The 22,474-nt window shown below is 34.3% G+C and overlaps 1 protein-coding gene across 1 annotated transcript; it reads right to left on the reverse strand.

Annotated features, from left to right (window-relative positions):
- Window positions 1-21,380: 21,380 nt before the first annotated feature.
- Window positions 21,381-21,914, reverse strand: LOC149184015 (putative pentatricopeptide repeat-containing protein At3g23330). The gene has a single exon (XM_089415185.1). The coding sequence runs from the start codon at window positions 21,912-21,914 to the stop codon at window positions 21,381-21,383; it is 534 nt and encodes a 177-aa protein (XP_089271311.1).
- Window positions 21,915-22,474: the final 560 nt, after the last annotated feature.

The following is a 22,474-nucleotide window of genomic DNA, read 5'->3' on the forward strand; positions in this document are numbered from 1 at the left end:
AGTGTGCAATAGTCTGCAAATATATTTTATTGAAAATTTTTCAATATTGGTGAAGTTTTATTTTCATAATATTTATTTTACAATTATTTATTTTCATGATATTTTGTTTTTCATAAATTTGTTTATTTTTATTTTTTATTTTTTTATTTCAAGAAAATTGACGAGTTTGGTCTGTTTGGTAGGTTTCAGGGGAACAACCATTACTGTAAAGGCACCTTAGCACCTTTTTTTTTTTTGTCTCCATCTCTATTTTTCATTGTAAATGACCATTTATGCTTTCTACTCCCAGTAGATGTTTAATAAACATTTCGAACTAATGTTTATTAGTTTAAAATGAATCTTAACCATTTTCAATTTATATTTTAGGTTATGAATATATATTTCCTTTCCTTTATTTTAAATAGAAGAAAATAAGTCGATTTATAATTAAAAAAAAAGGCTTTCATCACTAATATTATTGTTCCGTCTTATAGTATTATGATTCCTTACAACGGTTTTACCATTGGAATTAGGATTTTTGTTAAATGGTTAGTTATTAAAAAAATTTTAAGTTTTATAATATTTTATTTTTTGTATTATTAAGAATTTTACATTATTTTAAATACCTTGAAAATTAAGGATTATTATGTCATTGTTATTCACACATTTAGTAACCGTGTTTTAGTAGTATTAATTTGAGGGTAGTACAAAATATTTTATTAATTTTTAATTTAAACATTTAAATTTGTAATTTCCAAAGTGGTTATATCATTATGCCGTCATCACCAAGGCTTCAAGCTCCAATGCATGATGTCAGCACCTATCGCGGTATTGTCTCGAAATTCATTTTTATACCTTCACGACATTCATTGTATATGTCTCTGCATTCACGAGATTCATTGTTATATCTTTTGCACCCCTCGGCTTGGCGTGGTGTTCTTATAACACTAGGGGGTTATTTTTCTTCTAGTTGGGCATTCATTGTATGCGTCTCCGCATTCATGAGATTCATTGTTATACCTTATGCACCCCTCGGCTTGACATGGTGTTCTTATAACACTAGGGGGTTCTTCTTCTTCTAGTTGGGCATTCATTGTGTACGTCTCCAAATTCATGAGATTCATTGTTATACCTTCCACACCCCTCGGCCTGACGTGGTGTTCTTATAACATTAGGGGGTTCTTCTTCTTCTTCTGGTTTTCCATCGATCATGTACTTAGAGTTGGCACTGACACATAATTCTTATAGTGATTCCCAACTAGTGAGATTATGTGATTTATGCACTTTTCCCAAACAAATTTGACCGACCGCGAAAATTTATGTTTAAGGGTGAGTAGGGGAGGGACGTCATTAGGTGAACGGGTCCACATAAACCAGGTGAGGTGTCGTACGACACATGTCCTCCTCCATGCGACACATGTCATCTATGCATCGTGACCGGTTCCACTGGTTTAGGGCATGTTAAGTCCCCTTGACATCACATTCAACGACTGTTGTTTCATCGGCTACCTTATTCTGTCCGGGTCGTTTACTTGCTCATTTCTCCCCCTGGGTACTTGCGTGGCATTGTTGGTGTTCCACTCGCAGCCATGCCCATCCTTGGCCCTACAAACAATGGGTTATGGTTTCTTTCTGATGCTGCTTCGAGAGGTTGTGAGGATGTTGTCTACGATTTAGTTTGCAATATTGGGCCCATTTCTCTTCCTCGTATGGTGTATTCGCCTGCAGAGGTCCCTATGTTGGATTTAGCTTGCCTCAGTGCAGGCTATGGTGGTTTCATGCTTCGAAGGGTTTTATCAGGTAAATTGGTAAATTTATGAGCTAAACCGTCAATTTTTGCTCATTTTATGCAAGCTTTTGGAAGTTTTTCACAGTCTAACCCCATGGCAGACCTGTCTTGTAGGTCACTGTGTGGTTTGCAGTTTGATTTTGAGCTAGGGTTCTATAGCACGCTGGCATGGAGGAAGTCATCAAAGAAGGTAGGACATTGTCTTACCACCCGAGTATTTGTGTTTTTTAACACATTAAATTGGTTGGATTATTGTGCATTTCTGCTTACATGCATGTGTTTTTAAACACTTTCAGCTTGTCTAAATTGCGGGCTTTTGGTGGGTTTTGTGTAAATTGTGGGGTTTTGGTGGGTTTAATGTAAATTGTGGGTTTACCGTCACCCTATCTATTACTATGCATTACTGTGTGTCATTACTGTGCATTATTATGTGTCATTAATATGTCTACATTAAAGTGTCTCATTAGGAACAACTCACTTACTAAGATGTGATGCTTATGTTATAGACTTTTAATGTTGGTGTTTGCAAACTAATAACGGTCTTGTTTGAGAACAATGGCTCCTTAGAAATGGATTGTCATCAAACAATAGCTCTGAGTGTAAGGATTGTTTTCAAATGATAACGAGTGTAGTTTTGAAAAGTTTGGGTTTATGCACTTATCAATCCATCATTCAATTGCACTAAAACCCATCTCTTGCTCGCATCCATTCCATAGCTTGAGATTATTGTAAGCTAGAAATATATCCTATTTGTTGTTCTCCATGTCTCTTGGTCGCATCCAAAATCCTCAATTCCTCCATGTTTACTGAAATGCAATTTAATGAACAGATAAATTCCCACCATTACCATGGGTTTTTCATGAAATTATCCTCAACAAATTTGATAGGCACTCATGTCAAACTAATCTGCATGTTGAGTGTCCAAGATGGAGCCAGATTTTTAGTTTATTAGAGATATCTTTATTTTCATATTTGAGTTGTAATGACGAAGAACTCTGGAATTTTGTGAATTATTTGTGGGTTCAACTAATCTATTTTGTGCATTACTCTGTGCCATTTGTGAATTATGATCGTGCAACAAATGCTAGAAGCACAAGGGGGTTATGTTGAAGAAACTGTATGCTGATTCAATTTTTTATTTTTTTTTCCGGTGCGTTAATTACTTCTAGTTATAGTACTTTCTAATTGATTTTAACTTTAGAAATAGTGTTAGTTTTATAAATATGTCTTTATAAATTTTGTACTAGTTTCTAGATGATTCTCCATGAAATTTTTTAATATGACATAGTAGTCAAATCAATGGAAACCTAAAGGGTTGCTTATTGATGAATATGGGATTGGTACTATATAGTTAGCTTATATTTGGTGATATAGCTAACTTCACTTGGCTAATGTACTACCAGTAGTATAAGTAGTAGCCTTGGATATATCATTAGGTTGACTAGTGGTCTATTCCATTATATGTGTGCTCTGAATGTTCCTGTATTCCCATAATAATGGTCATACATAAGCATATATCACTTAATAAGAGTCAATTAGGCAGTAATGGATGGTATTCTACATAAGAAATCTAACTTCTTATATATCACCAATGTTCTAGTTCCAGATCAGAGATTAGTCGTATGAATAGATATGGCAATAACTATGAATAAAGGAGAATCGATATGGTTGGTAACTATACATGGTGTAGGGTTACTCTATTCAATATACTCGTATGGTTCCAATTTAATCAAGATATAAACCATATAAGTAATCATAACTAAGCTAGTATCACTTCCATGATTTCACTACTTGGCTAGTAGTACAACTTATATAACTACAAGTACTTACATAATATATGATAGGTTACTCAATCACATTATGCTTACAAGTTGGTTCTTATCAAAGCTTCTTGTTGCTTTCCCTATATCATACTTATCCCCTGTATCTACATAATCAAATCATATACTATATGGTGGGTTATACATTTCAACCTGATTACAGCTCACAGATCTAATGAGTAGTAAGCCCATATCATATAGCGTTATTGTATTCTATCCATACCATATTGTCTGATGATTCAAAATTTTTATTGTCATTGTGTTAATTACTTCTGGTTATAGTACTTCCTAATTGAGTTTAAATTTAGAAATAGTGTTAGTGTTATAAAGATGTCTCTATAAATTCTATACTAGTTTCTAGATGATTCTCCATGAAAATTTTCATGCATTACTATGTGCCATTATTGTGCATTATAGTTCTGTGCCATTGCGAATTATTTGTGGGTTCAACTACTCTATTGTGTGCAATACTCTGTGCCATTTGTGAATTATTACCCTGCAGCAAATGCTCTGAGCACAAGGGGGTTATTTGAAGAAATTGTTGTTGGTTTGAATAAACTGTCTGTTGATTCAAAGTTTTTATTGCCAGTGTGTTAATTACTCCTGGTTATAGTACTTTCTAATTGAATTTAAATTTAGAAATAGTGTTTGTGTTATAAAGATGTCTTTATAAATTTTGTACTACTTTCTAGATGATTCTCCATGCAATTTTTTATGCTTTTCTATTAGTCTTTTGATCTATGTAACTTTGTATTCTCATAAATTCAAGCAAGAGGAATTCATGTTGGTGACTCTCGCCTATATTATATGTTATTTTGTCTCTATTATGTGTTATTGTGTGCATTATTGTGTGCCATTGTGAATTATTTGTGGGTTCAACTGCTTTATTGTGTTCATTACTATGTGCCATTGTGAATTAACTTTAGGGATTGTATGTTGTTGTATGGAACTACATACCCAGGACTAGAAACGAGCAAGTAGAAAGCCCGAACATAATAAGGCAGCCGACAAAACAACAGTCGTTCAATGTGTTCTCAAGGGGACTTAACATTCCCTAAACCAGTTGAACTGGTCACAATGCATGGAGAACAAGTGTCGCATGGTGGAGGACAGGTATCGTACAACACCTCACCTAGTTTATGTGGCATAATGGATGGTCTACGTGGACCCGTTCACCTAATGGCATCCCTGCCCTAATGTTGTTAGTAGTATAAATTTTTAGTAGTTGTCAGCAATATAATACATTTAAATTTCTAGCAGTAAAATGTTGTTAACTTGTTTGTTTGTTAGTGATTCATTGCTTTAGATTCATTTATGTTGTTAGCTTGTTTGTTTGTCACTGATTCATTGCTTTAGAATCATTTATGTTGTTAGCTCATTCGTTTCTTAGTGATTCATTGCTTTAGGGTTAGCGATTTTCTCTAAATAAAAGAGTAGATTTTGATAATTGAAAAAAAACATAAAAACCTGACATCAAAATAAAAATAATTTTCAAATAAGAATTAAAATTCAAATTCAAGAGAGTTCAGATTCTTCAATTCACTTTATCTAACTTTGGTCAAATTATCCAAATAGAGTTCAATTATCTACGGATCATATTATCACAACAAAGTTAAAATTCGGAATTTTGTTCATCTACCTTTGTTCCTTGATCATCACAATGACCATTAATAAACATTATCAAATCAAGTAAAATTCGATGTAACTGTGTAGAAGAGAATGGTCTTTTTTATCATTTACATTCCTTAATTTAATGAACTAGAGAATTCTTAACTCTGTAGAAGTGTAGCTTCTACTATTAAACTAATCAACATAATGCATCCTTACCAAATTTACATTGCGACGTGGTTACAAAAAATATGTATTACCACATGTATGTTTGATGGCCTCCATTTCCTGCATTGCCCAAAATTGTAGAGTTGCATGCCTGACCCAAGTATGGTGGACTACCCAAGATTGGTTGATTAGGATGTGCCTGAATGTTTCCATATGCTTGACTCCAATTTCCTCCTTGTAGCCATGGAGGGACTGAGCAGCCCAAATTTCCACTTGTGTTATTAACCCCAACACTTAGTGCAGGTGTCATATAAACACAATTAGGATTTAAACCTACATTGGTAGGGGTATAAGAGGTGGGCATAAGCCCTGGATGATAATAGGGGACTTGGATGTTAATCATTTCTTTGTATGATGGTGTGTGCTCTGCAATATGGTCCAGTGTGTTGGAAAACATTTTATTTGCCTCAAATTGAACTGGACCATAGTCTTCCGTGCTTGTCACCCCTACTCCTTTTTCCAACAACTTTTGAACCTTTCTTGCCTCCCTCTCTTGCCTTTCCAATTGTTTATGATGTTCCTTATCTTCCCTTCCCTTTTGTCTTTCCAACCTTTCCTTTGCTTAAGCTTCTGCTACTGCAATCCTTGAAACTCTCTTTTCCTTGGCCAACTCCTTCTTTCTCTTTTTAGATTCCTGAATTTCATTTTTTTTAATGTTCAGACTCAAACAATAAATTCACATAATATTCAGATTTGAGAAACTGTGAAATCCTCCCCAAATGAAGGCAATCTGATGTTGAGTGCCTTGATGAGGTCTTCACTCTCTCTACTAGTAACTTTAGGAATGCACCAAGGTTTCTCTATTTTGATGTCCCATGCTCCTTAGGACATAACACTTGGATTTCAACCTCAGGGACAACTGATTCATCCCCATTGTTGTCTTCTTCAGGTACTTCATGCTGAATAGACTCCTCTTCCATTGACCCATTGTCCACAAAATAATGAACAATTTTGGTGTTCAACTCTGATGGTTGTGAAGGCATGTCCATGTTTTATGTATTACTAGTAGATACATTATGTGTGTTGATATTCATCATGGCCTTTGCCAACCATGATGGTGGGCTTACTTGGGTTGGCATGCTCAATTTCTCATTGTTTAATTATGTTGCATTAGCATTTGAAATCAAGTTTTCATTTTCATTAATTTGATCAACTACCTCATATGGAATATCACCTGAAGAATTGGTCGGTGGTTCAATGGGTGTGACATCCTCCTTGATATTGACAATTGGTTCATGACTGAACTACGTCTCACTCACATGTTCATCATCATTACCATAGAAGTTCCCTTCAGAAAGGGACATTATACCTTCAACAACAAAAACATCTTCTTAACCATCAACATGGCCTTGTAAGTTCTCTGCTTCTTGACCTTCCACATAAAATGCTTGGCTACAACTGGTATCATGCAAAAGAGCATCAACATTAAGTGGCCATATACCAATCCTCCTAAATCCAACCTTGATATTAGAAGGTGTGAGAGCCCTTTTAAATTCTTTACTTGCAAGCTCAGCTAGCTCAAACCTCTTTACTTCCACCCCTGGATTCTTTGCCATCCATGAAGCTCACTCGACCCTAAAATAGTTCTTGAAAGGCCCAAACACGCTGACATCAAGGGGTTGTAGTCTATGAGTGGTATGATCTGGCAATGTTAACAGGTCAATGCCAAAATTGTTTTCCTCCTCAAATTTCTGCACAGCCATGTGGCTTTCATGGCCATATAAAATTAGTAGGTGTCTGTTTTCAGGTGAGACACCAGTCGGTATAGATGCAGGAAAGTGACAAAGCTAATTTAGAAATAGTTCCTTTGTCATCCATGCATGGGAATGTCCAGCCATGCATGCACCTGTTTCATAGTTCTATATATAGTTTTTTAGTTGTGTTTTACCTTTGAATAGATAAAATCTCAGGATTGAAGAACCAATTGCATTGGCACAAAAAAGAATAGTGATCCACTCCCTTCTCTTAGGAAAAATCTTAGGTACATTTCTACTCCCTCTCTTGGCAATTACCCACATACCACAATTCCTTCCTACTTGTAAGCCTATTTCGTCACAGTTCCATATATGGTTTGGGGCATATGAGTGCAAATCATATGTAGTAGAAAGCGTGTTATAGAAATTGGACACAATTGTAGGGCGTAGATTTAAAGGTCTGTCTCTGTCAAGGCCCTCATTTGTACGTAACAAAGGGTCTGGATGCCTTTTTTTTAAACCCACTCCACCATGATTTACTAGGAAACCCATCTTTGAAGGGGTTTGGCTTCCTCTAACATATTTGAGCTACTATGGATTTATGTTGTATAAGATATATCCCATGTCCCAATGGGCCATCTCTTTACACCACTCAACCACCTCGTCCTCCTCCTCTTCAGTCATAACTGTAACAATCCCTCTACGCTTTGTATTAGTCAACCCATTTATCCAATAATGTATGTTAGAGGTAGAAATACCATGTTTTTTTTGTAGAGGCACGGATTGAATGTCCCTTAAACTCGATGTCATCAATTACAGCTAGCATGTCTTTCTTTGTCCAACCTCTGATGGCACTGATTTTCTTTGTTGAACTTGCACCTTCCATTGTGATTGAAGGTGACTCTGTGGTTGATGGTGGAATAGAATGATCTGCAACCACGGTGTCCTTTTCAATGACATTATTGGGCACATTAGGAGCATTCACATCACCCCCCTATCCTCATCTGATTCACTGGATCGCAATTGGGCCCCCCTCGCCTCCTCATATTCCTTGTACGATATGAAATAGAAACTCTTGGCATGGCTGCAACAACCTGTAGAGTTACCACACAATTTTGATTTTAAAAAACCGTATTAGAAAACAAGATAATTCATTTGTGTTTGCAATCAATGAGCAACAGCAATCAGTGCTTTATCTATATATTGAACCTTTCTCGCATTTTAACTTCTTTATTGATTCTTAGTTGGTAAAAACATGAGTTATGAGGAAGAGCTATTCATTTTTCTTTTTGTAACAGCTTTGACATAACGCAATTTCTTCAACAGAACTCGCTTTCTGTGTCCTCACATTATTGTTCTTGGCATTCATTTTATTCCTAGTTCATAAAAATATGAGTTATCAAGAAGAGCTATTCCTTTTTATTTTTGTAACAGATTTGACATAACAAAATTTCTTCAACACATAGCTTTTTGTGTCCTCAAATCATTGTTCTTGGTATTCATTTTTTTATGGGAATTCATTTTATTCCTAGTTTGTAAAAATATGAGCTATCAGAAAGACTTATTACTTTTTCTTTTTATAACAACTTTGACATAACACAATTTCTTCAACACACATAGATTTTTGTGTCCTCAAATCATTGTTCTTGGCATTCATTCTATTCCTAGTTGGTAAAAATATGAGTTATCACGAAGAGCTATTTATTTTTCTTTGTGTAACAGCTTTGACATAACATAATTTCTTCAACACAAATAGCTTTCCGTGTCCTCAAATCATTGTTCTTGGCATTCATTCTATTCCTTGTTGGTAAAATATGAGTTATGAGGAAGAGCTATTCCTTTTTCTTTTTGTAACAGCTTTGATATAACACAATTTCTTCAACAGAACTAGATTTTTGTGTCTTCAATTCATTGCTCGTGGAATTCAGTTTATTCCTAGTTCATAAAAATATGAGTTATCAGGAAGAGCTATTCCTTTTTCCTTTTGTAACAGCTTTGACATAACAGAATTTCTTCAACACAAATAGTTTTTTGTGTCCTCAAATCATTGTTCTTGGCATTCATTCTATTCCTAGTTGGTAAAATTATGATTTATGATGAGCTATTCCTTTTTCTTTTTGTAACAACTTTGACATAACACAATTTCTTCAACAGAACTAGCTTTTTGTGTCCTCAAATCATTGTTCTTGGCATTCATTTTATTCCTAGTTCGTAAAAATATGAGTTATCAGGAAGAGCTATTCCTTTTTCTTTTTGTAACAACTTTGACATAACACAATTTCTTCAACTCACATAGCTTTGTGTGTCCTCAACTCATTATTCTTGGCATTCATTTTGTTCTAGGAATTCATTTTATTCCTAGTTGGTAAAAATATGAATTATCGGGAAGAGATATAATGATTAAGGGTTCTTAGTTGTAGTCTCTTTATGTAGTTATTCCATTTCAATTTCTAAAAGTCTAAGGGTTTTTTACTAGTTCTTTTTGTTCTTGTAAGTGAAAGCCTCAGAAAACAAAGAAGGCACACTCAATTGAAAAGAGAGAGAATGGGTGGTATGCACACTAGATATTCATCCCTTTCATTGACTGAAAGAAAAGACAAATCTGTTACGGTTCCACCCATACAATAACACGATAGCAGGCAAATGGTAAGAGATTATAAACCTCTGAGGAAAGGATACCAGAGAAATAAATAAAACTTGATTTTGTTATAAACATTGCACCTAAGTGAACCCCGGGAGATAGAGGAGTAAGAATAGCTAAAACAGTCCTAATTAAAGCACATCACAATGAACTTCGGTAAGAAAGAGAATGAAAATACCAGTATAAGAACATTGGAAAATCGGAGAATTGGTTGGATAAACTAAAAAACTTTAAGAAGGCCACGAGGGTCATATTTATTTCTCACATCCGCCATGATAGTATCAGACACCATTCTGATCTGAGTAGGGGACATGTTAAAGGGATGGTAATCATTTAAGTACACTTCGTCCTCCTACACTTCTTTTTCCTCCCCATCATGAGAAGACCAGTGGAATCAAGCTTCTTCCTCCCCCATCATGAGCAAACCAGTGGAATCAAGCGAAATAAATTCATTTGCTACCTCTGCATTATCATCATGATTAAATAGATTTTTAATGTCTATGGGACAGTCTACAGGATCTTAAAAACCTTGCTAATATTATTCCTCATAATGAAATAAATGATTATCTATTGCATCTCAATTGTCTCATTCCTTGTAGTTTTTCTCCTACAATCTTGTAGTTATCTCATCTTCAAGATTATAAATTTATAAATTTATATGCATCATCTTCAACACTGTGAAAGGATATTCTTTGCTATTATAGTAATCTGATATTGAATTGAAGGGGTTATATTTGAGGTTACAGTGGCATTTAAATTGGTTTCTAAATCAGTGAGTTTGTTATTCATATAGAAATGTTTCTCTGATCAGATCTTGTGATCTATTTAGCAAGTGATATTGGCTATAATGGCTTTAGTTTACCCTTGTCTCTCAATAAAAATAACATTATTCAACAAAAATGATAACATTATTAAACAAAAACAAACATGTATGTCTCCATAACATTATTCAATAAAAATGATAACATTATTCAACAAAAATAAACCTATATGTCTCTAGCAGCTGATGAATAGAATGAATGTAACATTGTGCACACACACTATGTTTGTATGTCTCCAACAACTAATGAATAGAATGAATGTAACAGTGTTTGAACACTCTGATTGTATGTCTCTAATAGTTGATGACTAGAATGAATGTTTGAAATGAAAATCAGTAAGAGTTGATGTTTTATAGTTTTTTATATAGAATTTAATTGGTGGGGAAGATTGGCATGGATTGCCATCTCCCAAATCAAATATGTGGTTTGGATTGATTTGTATATGATCAAATAGCTGATAATCTTTCATGGTTGATACTTTTGATTTCATGTGTTTAATTCCTAAATTGAAAAGGTTGGTGTGTTTAATACTTGAATTGAAAGGGTTGGTGTCATTTATTGCACCTTTTGAACTAATCCAAGCTGAATTGAATGTTATCATTTATTGTCTTCAATAGGTTAAATGGTTAAACACACATGTACATATGGCTGACACACATTTCACTTATTCTTGTACAGGTATTACTAAGCAATGGAATTTGTTGCTCCATTGGAAATCAGTGGGTGACTATTTGATGGAATAGGTGTACCCCTGAATAGAATTCAATGGAATGTTTTGTAGTGCATTTTGACTTATTTGGTAATTCAAAGTTGGAGGTACTTGGGACATTATGTCTTGTCAACTTGTGATGTTAAGGTTTGGTGTTTGACACTTGTTGGCCTAATCAATATGTGGGCCCATTTTGGACTAAATTATATAACTCAATATAAAGTATTTATGTGCATCTTTTTTATGGTTTATGAATATTTTTTTATGGATGTGTGGGACTAGTACTATAATTAATATTGGTCCCTGCACAACAATAGAAGGTTCTCCCCTAGCTTTGTTTTATTTTTTAGCAGGTACGATGTATTGTACTATATCTTTAATGCTTATCTACACTCTTAGGGCATGCATTAAATCGTCTCCATGGCCTCCTCAAAATCAGCTCTATAGTTAGGGAAAAGGAAGATATGTTTTAAAGAGAAGATCCTATAGTAATGAAAAATCTAATCTAATAACATTACAAATTGCATAAAAAATTGAATAAATAGTTTTTCCTGGTTGTGAAGTACTTATCAAACCAGGAAACTTCCCTATGTTGATGCATTGAACAAGACAAATGTTTTTTAAAATAAAATTAATTATATGTATTGCACATAATTTTTTTTTAAATTCTCCATGTAATGATTTAATTTGCATTTTCAAAGTCAAGTTCGTTGGATAAGATAGGAAAAATATGTGTTTACTCGTCTCAGATCTGAGAACCCTTTAAAACCCAGAAAACGTTCTTAAGTGCAACAAACATTTGTACAATGACAAAACTTCACACGAGTTACCAAAATAAAATAAAAAAATAAAAAAATTGAATTCATATTAGCAGAGCCAGGTAATGTTAAGGACAAATTGAAACTGAACAGCTTTTGTATTCTAAGACTTTGTGTATTCTTTGAACATATATATAATTTTAAAATATGTTATTTGAGCCTTTGAACATATATATAATTTTAAAATATGTTATTTGAGCCAAATGAATGTCAATATCGGCCTGATACTGGTTGTCACCGAACTGTTTATGTTGAGTGATTTTAATTCTTTTACTCCTCACAAAAACTTTTGTAATAAAAAATATATTAGAATTTTTTTTTGTAATAAAGACTACCTTAATTCTTCTAATCGCAAATAAATACCAAAATCCTCAAGGAAACTCTTGTAGTAAAGATTTTGTAAAAAAATCAAATCAATTGCTTTAGAATTTACATTCTTGGTTTCTTATCAAATTTTAGTTTATATTTATGGTAAATTTGGATGGTTTTCTTTTTCACTTTGTAACCAATTGCAATCAAAAGTAGTTTCAAAATCTCTTTGTGTTGTCATTTAATTATGATCTTTTGCTCCATAGTCTTTATGTTGATTTATTTGTTACAAAAATATTGTTTATAAAAATAAACAAACATTTTTTTCCTTATTTCAATTTTATGTAAAAATAAGAATCACATTAGCAAAAGTAGTGACATTGCTACCATGTACTTCTGGTTTTTTATAATAACTCTTAACCGCTTTCAATTTATATTTTAGATCATTAATATATATTCCCTTTACTTTATTTTAAAAAGAAGAAAAGAAGCCGATTTATAAAAGAAGAAAATAGGCTATCAATGATATTATTGTTCTGTCTTATGGTATTTTGATTCCTTACAACATTTTTATTAGCGGAATTACAATTTTTTTGTTAAATGTTTGATTATTAGAAATTTTTAACGTTTTATAATATATTTTATATTCCGACACATAGGAAATAGTTAAGTATAACTTGGTCTAGTGTAGAGTTAGGTAAAGTGTGTTTCTTTACTATGTACATTTGTAACTTACAATCCGACGGTCACGATATGTTTTAGACATGAAGTGATCCAACGGTTCATTCTCTCCTCAATATTACCGACACTTGATCCATGGCTTAACACCCGATTGGTCCATGATCTCTATCTAAAAAGCATGGAAGGTCATTTGTAGGGTGACAGTTCATGAGAGAATATTATGTAAAAAAAAATTCTTTTACTAATAAATTGTCTGAAGTGGCTGCATTGGCTCAGGCCATGGAATATTTCTCTCTCTAAGGGTTTTAACCACGTCAATAATACTAGTGTATTGATCTGTGATCTGTTTGTGAGCGACGTCCTTTGATGTTCTATCTGAGGAACTTACCATGTAACTTCCTACATGGTATCGAAGCTATTTTAGGGTCACATTTGTTGGTGATCCAAATCCGAAGCCGGTATAAGAGCATGTGACTATCATTTCCTAGATCTACTATTTTTTACTGTTTTCGGGCCGAGAGGACTGCTTTGTTGTGTTAGGAGCATATGTTCCAATAAGTAACCCCTTTCGTTTCACGCGAAAAGTTTTTTAGTATCCCTAGCTACGTCATTTTTAAGATCTGGAGGTATACAGTCTTTATTTGTAGTTTTAACTATTCATCTCTTTGTTTATTTCGATTTATTTAGCTCTGTATTTTTTTATTACTGGATCTATACATTTGATTTCTGCATATGTTCTTTGCCCTGCGACTCTGTGCGATCTAGGCAAATCAAAAATAGAAAGGAAGGATTTTTCTCATGTGTTTGCTCTTTTCCGCCGCGTCTTAGTGTGATCTAGGAAAATCAGAAACATTGAGGAAAATATGGTTTTTTTTTTGCATGTCTGTGTTGGGTTGTGTGTTTTTTTGTTTTGTAGGAAAAAATAGCTTTTTCAAGTAAGCATGCACCCCAAGGCTTCAGTGAGTAAAAAAAAAAAAATTAAATAAAAAACAAAAAAAAAACCTTCCTCTTTTCCAAAAATTACCAACCTTTTAAACTAGCTCACTTGGTCCAAAGTTACTTTATGAGAATAGAGATCTTGGGTTCAAGTGTTTCTTTTTGTTGAGTTACTTTTTCAAAAAGCACATGTAACTTATGTTTTAAAGTTACTTATGTAAAAGTTTTCTCACCCATTATAAAAAGTGAGTCACTTATAATTCTAAAGTCTCTTTATTTTTATTTAAGTTACAAATTAGTGAGTAGCTCATAAAGTACCATTGTAAAAGTGACTTTCACTTATTTACAAAAGTGGGTCACATAAAATCTTTCTTAAAGTGAACTAATTAGATTAAGTTTGGAAGGGGAAGGGGAAGGGGAAGGGGGAGGAGCGCGGGGGGGAGTTTTTTTAAAATATAAAATTATCATTCACTTCCGCACATTCACGCACTTTGTCAACATCGTCAACAACTTTTCTTCAAAAAGCCATAACTCCCTCATCCGGAAACCATTTTCAAAGCCGTTTTCTTTAAATCGGCCTAATTTTTCAAGATTTTTCCATTGGAAGACTTAGTTTCGGCATCTACATATTTAGTTTCTATTAAAATGGAAAGCCCATGCCAAGTTATTCTTGACAACACCAACTACTTCCAATGGTGGTCCTACATTGTGGATTTACTTAGAAGTAAAGGTCTTTACAAAATAGCCTCAGCCCAAGAAACTAAACCTAAAGATGAAGGTAAGGCAGCCAAATGGGAAAATAGGCAAGATCAAACACGTGGGTTGATAGGGATGTCTACCTCTCTAAACCTTAGATTCCATATCATAAAACTTGATACCCCTAATGAAGCAATGAAACAATTCACTAAAGTTTTTGGAATTAAAAATGAAATTAGAGCCCATCAACTCGAAAATGAGTTGTTTACGTTGGACCCAAATAATTTTTCTTCCATTGAATATTTTTTTTCCAAGTTCAAGACCCTTAAACTTCTCTTGGAAGGTGTTAATGTTAAGAAAGAAGATGGTAGCCTTATCTATTCCATTCTTACTAAGTTGAGACCAACCTACTCTGTGTTTGTTTCCACCTTCCATTCTATCAAAGAAGCCTTCATTTCTCAAGGACAAGACTACAAGTCCCCCCCTTTTGATACCTTTTGTGATTCTTTAATAAGAGAATAAGAAAAGCTCTTATATCTTAGTCTTATTAATCTTGGAAACTCTTCTAAGAAAGCGTTAGCCGCCCAACATCAACCAAATTCAAAGAATCCTAAGAAGCAGTATCCTAATAAGAATGGTCCTAAACCAAACAAGTGTCTTAAGCAATTTCGGTCTCAAAATAAAAAATCAATTCAACAAAATGATAAGGCAAATAAAAACAAAGGAAAGAAGACTAATAGACATTGCAACTTTTGTAATCGAGATGGCCACTTCAAATCGAAATGCTTTAAGAAGATGGAAGCCTTGGAAGCAGCAATGAAGAAGCATAACATCCATTTGGATCATTCTTCAACTTCAACTTCATCTTTAGGAATAGCACTTTCTACGTGTGGTCGTCAAGCATCTTAGTCTGGTTATGCACTTAATGTATCTTCTTCTTCTCATTCTCGTGAGTGGCTCATTGATTCTGGAGCTTCTTATCACATGGCCAAAAACAAAGCCATGTTTTCTTCTTTAAATGATTGTAACACCAAAAATATATATGTTGGTGATGATAGATCTCTTAGTGTTGTAGGGACTGGAACTATTCATCTAGACAATGGTCAATTTAATGATGTATTATGTGTTCCAACCTTATCCTGCAACCTTCTATCTGTATATCAGATAACTCATTCAAGTGAAGGTAAAATTGTTGAATTTTCACCTCACGATGTTGTAATTAAGGACCTAAGAGATCCTAGATAAATTTTAGCTACTGGCATTGCTGATGATTCTACAAGGTTGTATAAGTTTAACAACTTTGGGTCATCAACACTTCCCTCAGTATATGTTGTTCATAATGATGAAGTGAGAAAACTTTGGCATGAGCGATTTGGCCACTTAAACTATCACTCCCTTCAAAATCTATCTAAAGAAAATATGGTGCAAGGTCTTGCTATGGTATCTTGCAGAGACGGTGTTTGTTCTGGATGTGTACTCGGAAAACATCATCGAGATAGTTTTGAAAAACATGCCTCTTGGCACGCCTGAGCCCCTTTATAGCATGTGCATAGTTATTTATGTGGTCCACTTCCAGTTGTTTCATTCTCTGGGTACAGGTATTTCATAACTTTCATTGATGATTTCTCCAGACGCACTTGGGTATACTTCTTAAAACTCAAGAGTGAAGTCTTTAACATGTTCTCGGCCTTTAAGGCCTTCGTTGAGAAATAATATGGACAAAAAATTCTTAAGCTAAGATCAGATAATGGCAGAGAATATGTTAACAACAAATTCATCAACTTTTGCACTAAGCATGGAATTCAAATGCAACATATTGTTCCATATACTCCACAACAAAATGGTGTAGCTGAAAGGAAGAATCGCACCTTAAAGGAAATGGCTAATTGTATGCTTCAATTTAAAGGACTTAGTCTTAATTTTTGGTCAGAAGCAATTAACTGTGAAAATTACATAGTAAATCGCACTCCTGCTAAGGTTTTAAAGAATATCACCCAAGAAGAAGGATGGAGCTTAATTAAACCAGATGTAAGTCACTTTCGTATTTTTGGAAGTGAAGCATGGGCTCATATTCCAGATGAGAAACATAAAGATTTAGAACCTCAGAGTGAAAAATGTATTTTTGTTGGATATTCTGAAGATGTCAAAGGATACAGACTTACTCCACTTAAGTCCAAAAATTTTATCATTGGAAGAGATGTAAAGTTTGCTGAAAATATATTGGCCTACGAGCCTAGTTCGACGGATGTGCCACCTCTCTCTATCCCTTCTGCTTCTGAAACTATTTCTTCTTCAGACGATGATAGCAAGGATGACAATCCTCCCCCACCTTCTGAGGATCCTCCTTCAGCTCCTCAGCTTCCAAAATGGATTCGTGCTACTCAGGATGTAGCAGGTGATGCAACAGATCAGCGACGTACATGTTCTCAGTTCCATAGAGCCTCTTATTTATTGGTTCAAGCTTCAACGAACTATGATCCTGACACCTTTGCAGAAGCTTCAGAACATCTAGATTGGGACGCAGCTATGAATGAAGAATATCGTTCATTATTGGTAAATGATACATGGGATCTTGTTCCTCTTCCAAAGGGACGAAAACTTTTTAGATGCAAATGGGTTTACAGAACCAAGTTTGGACCAGATGGAAAAGTTGATAAACATAAAGCTCGTCTTGTTGCTAAGGGTTTTTCACAAGTTGAAGGAATTGACTATATTGAAACCTTCTCCCCTATTGCCAAAATGAACTTTATCCGCCTTGTTCTTTCCTTTGTTGCCTCTTTCAAATGGGAAGTCCATCAAATGGATGTTAAATCTGCCTTCTTGCATGGGGACTTGCATGAAGAAATCTATATGGAACAACCTACTACCTTTATACAAACAGACTCCAGCCTTGTATGTCAACTTAAGAAATCCCTTTATGGTCTCAAGCAAGCCCCTCGAGCTTGGTATGCCAAAATGGATAGCTTTCTTTTAGATACTGGCTTTTCTAGGTGGCATTCTGGTAATACTATCTACACCAAGAAAGTGGGTAGGTCTCTTATCATTATTGTTCTTTATGTTGATGATCTTATCCTTGCTGGTAGTGATCCCAACCTTATAAACCATGTGAAGTCTAGCCTTAAAAAGAAATTTGAAATGAAAAACTTAGGACACTTGCATTATTTTCTTGGTCTTCAAGTCTTGCAATCCAAGGAAGGTATTTCCCTTTCCCAATCCAAGTATGCATGTGATCTTCTATGCCATTTTCTCATGGAAGACTATAAGTCAACCCCTTCTTCCTTTCAGTCTGGAGCCAAACTTTCAGTCTTGTACTTCCCCTGAAGTTGATGCTACCTTATGCCGTCAACTTGTAGGAAAACTTTTCTATCTGACCCATACCCGTCCTAAACTTTCCTTTGTTGTTGGTCTTATTCCTCAATTTATGCAAAACCCACATGAAATTCATTGGAAAGCAGCTAAAAGAATACTTCGTTATGTTCGAGGTACAATTCAGTTTGGGATTCATTACAATGCAGAAGCATCTCCTATATTGGTTGGTTTCACTGAGTCTGATTGCGCTGATGACCCTAATGATCGGAAGTCTATTGCAGGTTATGTCTTCACTCTTGGTTCTAGACCTATTACATGGGCTTGCAAGAAACAAAATTCCATTTCTCTTTCTTCAGCAGAAGCAGAGTATCATGGCGTCGTAGAAGCTAGTAAGGAAGTCTTCTGGCTTCGTCAAATCCTGTCAGATTTTGGCTTTCAACAGCAGCATCCAACTACACTTTGGTCTGATAATCAAAGTGCCATTCAACTATGCAAAGATCCAGTCCAACATTAACGCAGCAAACACATTGAACTACACGTGCACTTCATCAAAAATCTCATTCTTGACTATGTTCTTGAAGTGAAATATTGTTCAACAGATGATCAAGTTGCATACATCTTTACAAAGGCTCTCACAGAGGCGAAGTTGATTTATGGTTGGAGTTCAGGAAGTCGTCACTAAGGGGGGATAGGCTCTAATGCCTCCTTCCTTCTCCTATTGTGTCATATTTGTACATCCTTCAATCCTATCCCAAGTTGTTCTTAAGGGGGGATGTTAGGATATTCCGACACACAAGAAATAGTTAAGTATAACTTGGTCTAGTGTAGAGTTAGGTAAAGTGTGTTTCTTTACTATGTACATTTGTAACTTACAATCTGACAGTCACGATATGTTCTAGACATGAAGTGATTCGACGGTTCATTCTCTCCTCAGTATTACCGACGCTTGATCTGTGGCTTAACACCCGATTGGTCCATGATCTCTATTTAAAGAGCATGGAGGGTTATTTGTAGGGTGACCGTTCATGAGAGAAGTTTATGTAAATTTTCTTTCTTTTATTAATGAATTGCTTGAAATGGCCACATTGGCTCAGGTCGTGGACTGTTTCCCTCTTTGAGGGTTTTAACCACCTCGAGAATACTAGTGTATTGATATGTGATATGTTTGTGAGCAGTGTCCTTTGGTGTTCTATCTGAGGAACTTACCCTGTAAATTCCTACATTTTATACTCTTTTAAATACCTTGAAAATGGGGAGTATTTATTTTCATATTGGAAAAAATTAAAAGGAAATAAAAATTGTAAATATGCATGGTGTTGTGGGTAAGTAGGGTACATTCATTATTTTGTGGTAATTAATAGGTTTGATTTTTTTATTTTGTGGTAAATTTTTTGGTGGTAAATGGTAAAAAGTAAATGAGTTTTTAATAAAATGATATATTTTGAGTTATTAAAATATTTTTTATTAATGTTTTTTTTGTGGTGTGCGTTGAATTTTATATAAATTTTAGATATATCAAAAATTTATGGATGATGATTTTAGAAGTTCTTTTCAATTGCCAAATTAAATTAGATTGACAAAATTTTAATGAATGTTTAAAATTGATGAGAAGACTAATTTCTTTCATCATTATAACAATTTTATTGTCTAATTTTGATTAAAAATTGGAGATGTTAATGGTGGAAGTTAATGTAACTTAGGCTTGTTGTATTATTGTGTGATTGGGTGTTAAATGGATGTTAATGTGTTTTGTGGCTCAATGGTAAATGTGTGTGATTGATGTTAGATTAGAGGATTGTATGGTTATTGTTGCATTGGAATTATGCTATAGTGGTTTCTATATGTTCATTGGTTGCTAGTCATGTAGTGGTTTCTCTATGTTCTTTAGTTGCTTCTACTCATGGTGATTATTGGTTATGGTTATTCCAGTTTCTCACGTTGCTTTAAACTATTGGGCATTGTTATTTGTATTGGTTTTCTCTTGGTTATGGTTACTCTATCTTATCACATTGTTTAGTCATAAATGCTCCATTGGCTTGTTGATGCAAAGGGTGGTAGTTGTTAGTGTGTTTGGTGGTTCAATAATAAATGTAGAGAGTTGATGCTTTGATTGTTTATATTATTTGTATGGGTTTTTGTGTTGCTCATGGTTATGGTTTTGATGGTTATGGTCGTCATTGTGGTGGCTTATACATGTGGATGGTTGTGAGTGTTATTGTGATGCATTAAAACCAACTTGTATTGTTTTTTATTCTTTGTTTTGTTTTTTTAGTTTAGTGATTTCACAACTCACATTTTTTAAGTTTAATACGTTTTATTCAGACTTTGGGATTGGGGTTGCCAAATATTTTTTTGTGTTTAGTATCTTTCAAGTTAAAATCGAATAGAAGCATGTGTAATTCTACCACTTACCACATATTTTAGAAGCATGTGTGATTTTACCGCTCACCACATATTTTCTTATTCAATGTATATTTTCTTATTCAATGTATATTTCCTTATTCAATGTGGTTTTTGTCCTTTTTGTCGTTCACTGATCCTTGTCAAGGCTAGATATAGTTTCTACGTAATTTAGCAATCTTTTTGTTCATTGTTTAACACATTTTTTTCATTTAGAAATCCCACTACTCACCTCAACATATTTTTTTAGATTTTTCACCTCACAGGTCTCACTACTCATTGCTAAATTGAAACTTTTATCTTCAAAAAATGCATTATTATTAATTTGTAAATATATTAAAATTCACAAATCATATACTCATAATTTAATGTTTTGTTTATTTTTTTAGGGATTTGACGATTACCTCTCAATATGTTTTTAATCATCTAATAAGGTTTTTTAAAGACTTTGGGGTTGCCTAAACACTCTCTCTATATGTTTTTAATCATCTAATAAGGTTTTTTAAAGACTTTGGGGTTGCCTAAACACTCTGACATTTCACTGTTCAACATATGTTTTCTTGTTCGATATATTTTGTTTTTCTCATTCATTGATCTCTGTCCACACCAGATATTCCACTTAATTTAGCAATCTCATTGTTCACCGTTCCAATAAATTTTTCCATTTGATGAACCCACTAATTACCACGACACATTTAATTTAGCAATTGCATTGCTCATCGTTCCAATAATTTTTTCCATTTGATGAACCCACTAATCACCGCGACACATTTTTTCCCTTACTGCGACACATTTTTTCCCTTACTGCGACACATTTTTTTTCCCTTACCGATCTCATTGCCCGCCAATGCATATGGAATTAGTATTCAAATGATTTGTATATATAGAACCCTACCTTATCTTTTTTAGTTTTCATGTCTATGAAATTATTGCCAAGCATTGTCAACTAGGCCTGTGTGGCAGCATGCCAACATAATGCCAACAAGGGACATGGTCGGGCTTCAAGCCATAGTGTTTTATTTGTTCAAAAAGAAACATAGTGTCCTTCCCACACCCCTGTATGGTATATCCCACAATCATTGCATTCCATGAGACCACAACCCGATGAGGCATTTCATCAAACACTTTACCCGCATTATTTATAACCCCACATTTGGCATACATGTGTACAAGTGCATTTGCCACAAAGATATTATGCTCAAATCCAGTTTTTATTATGCCTCCATGGATATGTTTCCCATAGCCCAACGATGCCAAGCTTTCACAAGGTGAGACAACACTTGTGAATGTGTCAGAGTCTGGCTTGACGCCTATCCTATGCATATCTTGAAATAGCTTCAAGGCCTCTTCGAAACAATCATTTTGCGCAAACCTTGGAATCACTACATTACATGGGAGCACATCCTTCTGAGGTGTTTTCTTAAAGAGCTTGAAGGCCTCATCAACATATCCATTCTGTGCAAACCTAGCAATCATTAATAATAATTTTAATTATAAATTATTTTCATAATATTTATTTGACATAGACACTAGGCTGATACTTATGTATATGTTTGCAAATTAAAAAAAAAAAACAAAACAAAACAAAAGAAAACAAAAAAAACAATTTAAATTTAGCACTCCTATCTATCCGCCTCTCTTTACAGTTTTTTTTGACAATTGCTAGTTAGTTATTATTATTAAGTCGGTATGCCTTCCTTTTGAATCAATTCACCTCACCTTTCGCCTACATTTCACCTCACCTTTCCCCTACATTTTGTTTGGTCGGTGACATCTGTCTGATGCAAAAATTAATTAAGTTTTATAGGTTCGCCGAATTTAATTTCACTTTGTTGGACCCCTCTGGTTTTACCAGAAATAAAATGGAACTGGCGGTCTTGCTGAAAAGGCAATGCGATGAATGCTCTGTCTTGCTCAAGAGGCAATGTGATGAATGCTCCGACGAAGAAAACATGCCCATTTATAAAAGAAGAAAATAGGCTTTCATCACGGGTACTATTGTTCTCTATTGTGGTATTTCGATTCCTTACAACGCT

The sequence above is a fragment of the Pinus tabuliformis genome, chromosome 3_2, assembly GCF_031772625.1.
Source record: "Pinus tabuliformis cultivar Carrire ecotype Pingquan chromosome 3_2, CPIR1, whole genome shotgun sequence".
Classification (NCBI taxonomy): Eukaryota; Viridiplantae; Streptophyta; class Pinopsida; order Pinales; family Pinaceae; genus Pinus; species Pinus tabuliformis.

What these genes read in the sequence shown, in the direction of transcription:
- LOC149184015 (XM_089415185.1), bottom strand. Translation starts at nt 21,914, where the DNA reads ATGATTGCTAGGTTTGCACAGAATGGATATGTTGATGAGGCCTTCAAG.